General features: G+C 40.4%; 1 protein-coding gene across 1 annotated transcript in view; it reads left to right on the top strand.

Annotated features, from left to right (window-relative positions):
- LOC101858979 overlaps positions 1 to 5,088 on the top strand; it is a 21,095-nt gene that overhangs the window by 10,278 nt on the left and 5,729 nt on the right. The window contains exons 7-10 of the mRNA XM_005089097.2: positions 1,688 to 1,791; positions 2,346 to 2,478; positions 3,620 to 3,701; positions 4,675 to 4,765. Of these exons, the coding sequence (XP_005089154.2) occupies positions 1,688 to 1,791; positions 2,346 to 2,478; positions 3,620 to 3,701; positions 4,675 to 4,765 (410 nt within the window). The remainder of the gene's footprint in view (positions 1 to 1,687; positions 1,792 to 2,345; positions 2,479 to 3,619; positions 3,702 to 4,674; positions 4,766 to 5,088) is intronic.

Here is a 5,088-nt window from a genome sequence, read left to right as displayed (position 1 = left end):
CTCTCTCTCTCTCTCTCTCTCTCTCTCTCTCTCTCTCTCTCTCTCTCTCTCGGCTTACATTTTCTGTATCTTATGATAATATGTGTTTGTTTATAGATATAATTATCATATTTAATGTGTCACTTTCTCTTCCCGTGGGTGGTTGGTGGGTGCTCTGCCCGGTGTGGTTTGTTTCTTCTAACCTATAAAAAATCTATCATCCTTATCCCCCCTTCTTCTTTTTTATGTTTGTTGCTCTCTTGTGACACCTCTAATCTTCTGGCGCTTATATGACCTTATGCAGTTGCTAGCGCTGTAAAACCTCTACTAAAACTAAAACTTTCTTTTCCCCCTTATCTCACTCTCCGTCCCTGTTATTCTGCAGGGATCTTGTATTCCTTTCATCCCGGGTTGGCCATCACAGGCAGGGTCCGTGGCCCGCCTCCCAACTGATCTAAATTGTGTTTATGTGGGTTTAAGAAATCATCATCATCATCATCCGGTGCCTTGCCGACTGGCGTGGGCGATCATGGACCTCCACTTCCATCTGTCTTGTGTTGCAGCAATGGTGTCTGTTGTTCTTGCTGCTCCCAGCCATGTTGTCAACTTGTCCAGTATCTTTTTCCTTCTGTCTGCCTCTTCCTCTCTTTCCATCAAACTTGCCTGTTGTTGTTTTGCTATATTCCCCGCTGCTTCTTTCCGTATGTGTGTATGTATGTGTGTGTGGTGCATGCGTGAGTGAATATGTGTTTGCACGAGTATGTAACACTATGTACCTTTAAGATTGATTTGTAAATCCATAATATGTATCATGTTAAGCACATAGAGCATCGCATAAGTGGATATGCGCTATATAAATGCAATCCATTATTATTATTATTATTATTGTGTGTCCAATGAAAGTTTAAGAAATACATACATGTAAAATTAATTTATTTTAAAAAAATTTCTATTGGGTGGTTGATAGGTGCTCTGGTGTGGTTTGCTCCTTCTTTCCTTTTGTCACATATCTATTGTCCTCATCTCTCCTCCTTCTTTTTTATGTTTGTTGCTCTCTTGTAACACCTTTAATCTAAGGCACTTATATAACCTTATTGTGTTGAAAGTGCTGTAAAACAAAATCAAATGTATCGTGATGCAAGCAGTGGTATCGGACGCTCTTTCTTTCTTTCTGTCTTTCTCTGTGTCTCTTTCTCTCCTGGCTTGCTCTCTCTCTGTCTTGTCTCTCTCTCTCTCTCTCTCTCTCTCTCTCTCTCTCTCTCTCTCTCTCTCTGGGCATGTGGAGTTATTTGTATCATCTTAAAGGTTATTTATTTGCTTTGCTTTCGATGAAGAAAATATCCTTGATATCATAGAAGTCGAGATATTTGCGATTGATGGAGGTAGCGTCGCCTGGTTTCAGAAGTAAAATTATTGAGAATATGGCCCCCATAGTTTGGTGACTTCCGTAGCGTAAGAGACTTTGGAAGCTGCAAATCTACATTTTTTGTGTCTTTAATCAACCTTTGTCCATAAAATCCACATGTAAAAATGTTTGTGATTGGACATACAAGATGTTGAGCCAAAAAACAAAATTGGAAAGAAATGTCAGAACTGGCCGAAAAATTCTGATTTCTCCGATTTCATTATTTTGACGAGCGCCTGATTTCACCACGATGCCTCACAAATTTCTTAAGTGAAATGTTTTTTGTGATCTCTCTCCCCGTAGGTTCAGGTAAACAGACAGAAGATGGACGTGCAAAATCTGCGCACAAATATACGGGTGATCGACAAAGACGTGCCTCGCACAGACCGCGATGTGCTGTTTTTCAGGTTTGTTGAGTGGGGTTTTTGATAGAGTTTTACAACACATGCCTCTCTCTCTTTTTCTCTCTCTCTTTTTCTCTCTCTCTCTCTCTCTCTCTCTCTCTCTCTCTCTTTTGAAAATATTTATTCTTTCAAATGTGTGATCTGTCTGTCTGCCTGCCTGTCTGTCTGTCTGTCTGTGTGTCTGTCTGTCTGTCTGTCTGTCTGTCTGTCTGTCTGTCTGTCTGTCTGTCTGTCTTTCTCTCTCTCTCTCTCTCTCTCTCTCTCTCTCTCTCTCTCTGTCTCTCTCTCTCTCTCTCCCTCTCTCTCTCCCTCCCTCCCTCCCTTCATCCCATCCATCCATCCTTCCATCTATCCATCCATCCATCCATCCATCCTTCCATCCATCCATCCCTCCCTCCCTCCCTCCATCTATCCATCTATCTCTTTCTCTCTCTAGCCATCTGTCTGTCTGTGCACTTTAGAATTTTATATTATGACCTGTTTGTGTGCTCACCCTGGTTTATTTTGCAAGTGCTGTAAAACTCCTACATAAAACCCAATCTGAAATATCTTCTCAGCGGCCGAAACAATCCCCACTTGCGAGAGCTGCGAGACATCCTGGTCACGTTTGCCGCCTACAACGGTGAGCTGGGGTACGCTCAGGGCATGAACGATATCTTGTCGCGGTTCCTCTACGTCATGGGGTCAGAGGTGAGTGAGGCGAGGTGCTTGGGGTTTGGTTTGGTTTGATAGAGGGTTTACGACATTTGCAACACATTTACGTCATATATTGATTTGGTTTGATAGAGGTTTATCAAGTTTATCACATTTGCAACATATTTATGTCACATATTGGTTGGGTTTGATAAAGGTTTATCAAGTTTATGACATTTGCAAAACATTTACGTCATGTATTGGTTTGGTTTGATAGAGGTTTACGACGTTTGCAACACATTTATGTCACATATTGGTTTGGTTTGATAGAAGTTTATCAAGTTTATGACATTTGCAACACATTCACGTCATATATTGGCTCCTTCTTACTGCTGTCTTTCAGCCACACCCCTGATCTTATGGTAGGTAAGATTTACACCTAGCCTTCTCCGACAAGGGCGAGAAATCTCAGAGGTCCCGTGTTCAAGTTGCACATGTTAAAGATCCCTTGGTGGTCCAAGAATCGATAAAAGTGGGCTTCGGTTGCCACCTGAGCAAAATTCTAAATTTCCTACCAACTGAAAATATTTGGTGTGTCCTGCATGCACATATGACCTTACACGGTTGAGAGCACAGTAAAACACACCAAAAAAAACCCCAAAACACCCACTACTTTTTGTCATTTCCCCCCAAATGTGAATGGGTACTCAGCGCTTGTCAGTAAGTTCGTGTTTTAACACCTATAAAATGGCAGCTCACACTGTATGCTTCCCAGGAAGTTGAGTTTATTCAGAATGCTATCAGGTCTGCTGTGGTAATAATAAAGGTTGGAAAGCATATAGAACTAGTTATTAAGCTGGAATTCTCAGTACACAAATCTACCATTATTTTTGAATTTCAGAGTATATGTATGCACAGTTTTTTTTGCAATTTTACAGGAGAGCCAAAAAACTGATTGTCATTACCAAGTAAACAACGTTTGCTTTAAAAACAATTAGGATATAATTATCAAAATTGTATTCCCTTAAAAATATTAACTTGGGATGTTCTCAAAGAGTTAATTTTTTTGTTAACAACCTCCAGTTTTTTTCCTCTCATGTAATATTGTAAAAACTGCAATTATACTGTATTTTTTAAACGGACGGCAGAAAATGCTACGTATTATACTATCTCCCTCTTCTTTTCTCTCACTCCCAAGGTGGAGACGTACTGGTGTTTCCGTACGTATATGGAAAAGATCGGCTCTGACTTCATGGAGGAGGGTATGACGTACAAGATTGGTGAGTTTTCTTTTGTATAACTCCATATGTTTTTTGTCTTTTTTGGGCATTTTTCGTTCTTTGGGATTTTTTGGCATTTTTTGTTTTGTTTTGTTTTGATACGTTTTTGTTTCCTTTTTATATTTTGATTGCTGTTGGTTTTTTTGGGGTTTTTTTAATAAATGATTTAGTAGAGTAAATAAAAGTTATTATTTGAAAGGGGAGGTGGGGATGGGGCCTGTAGGCAGTATTTGAAGTGTTATTCTTTGCTTTGCTTTTTTACTATTATTTCTGCCCTTCCAGCCCCATGCGTGTACATTTTCAGCAGCGCTTGCACCTCCCACTGTCCCAAGAGTGTATATTCTCAGTTTCGGGGGTTACTGAATTTGTGCATTTTTCAAAATTAACTAACCAAATTAAACTCTAATTTTCATAATATTTGTTCATTTACCTTTAAACATTTTTATATTTTTTCATCTAAACATCATAATAAAGATACTGCATCACTTTTTAGAATGCATGCCCCTATTTCTGAAATACTGCTGTATTGGCTGGGATTGGGTTTAGGAAGTGCTCAAAAATGGCTAGGGCTGGAAGGGTTTACTATCATTTTAACTCCTTATTTCTTGCAAGCTGCTCCCAACGGCTCGTGGTCGGAACCCTCTGTGCCGGTGAGCTGATAAGCCGCTTCCATCGTCGGCTCGGGCACATTCCTTGACGACAACTTCGATGTCAAATGAGTTTTTGTCAATTGCCGAAAACAGGTCTCTCGTACCAGGAGTGAATTCATTATATGAAGAACTATCAAAATAGTTTCACTTGATTAGATTAAATGAGTATGCTACTCTTTTGAAACACCTCTATTCTTTGGCAGTTATGACTTATATGCCCTTATTGTGTTGGAAGTGCTGTAAAACACTTAATAATGTAAAAGCAAGTACCATAAAACTTTTACTGAAACAAAGTTGTGTTTTATTTTTTTTCTCTTGTGCAGATTTGGTGCGTATGTTATTGGAGGAGATGGACCCAGCTCTGCTGAAACACCTGGAGACTACTGACCTGGGCAACTTGTTCTTTTGTCACAGGTGTGTGTGTGTGTGTGTGTGTGTGTGTGTGTGTGTGTGTGTATGTTATTGGAGGAGATGGACCCAGCTCTGCTGAAACACCTGGAGACTACTGACCTGGGCAATTTGTTCTTTTGTCAGAGGTGTGTGTGTGTGTGTGTGTGTGCGTGTGTGTGTGTGTGTTTGGAGGAGATGGATCCAGCTCTGCTGAAACACCTGGACACTACCAACCTGGGCAACTTGTTCTTTTGTCACAGGTGTGTGTGTGTGTGTGTGTGTGTGTGTGTGTGTGTGTGTGTATGTTATTGGAGGAGATGGACCCAGCTCTGCTGAAACACCTGGAG

The sequence above is a fragment of the Aplysia californica genome, unplaced genomic scaffold (genome assembly GCF_000002075.1).
Source record: "Aplysia californica isolate F4 #8 unplaced genomic scaffold, AplCal3.0 scaffold00003, whole genome shotgun sequence".
In the NCBI taxonomy this organism is placed as follows: Eukaryota; Metazoa; Mollusca; class Gastropoda; order Aplysiida; family Aplysiidae; genus Aplysia; species Aplysia californica.
This window is presented reverse-complemented; position numbering and strand designations above follow the sequence as displayed.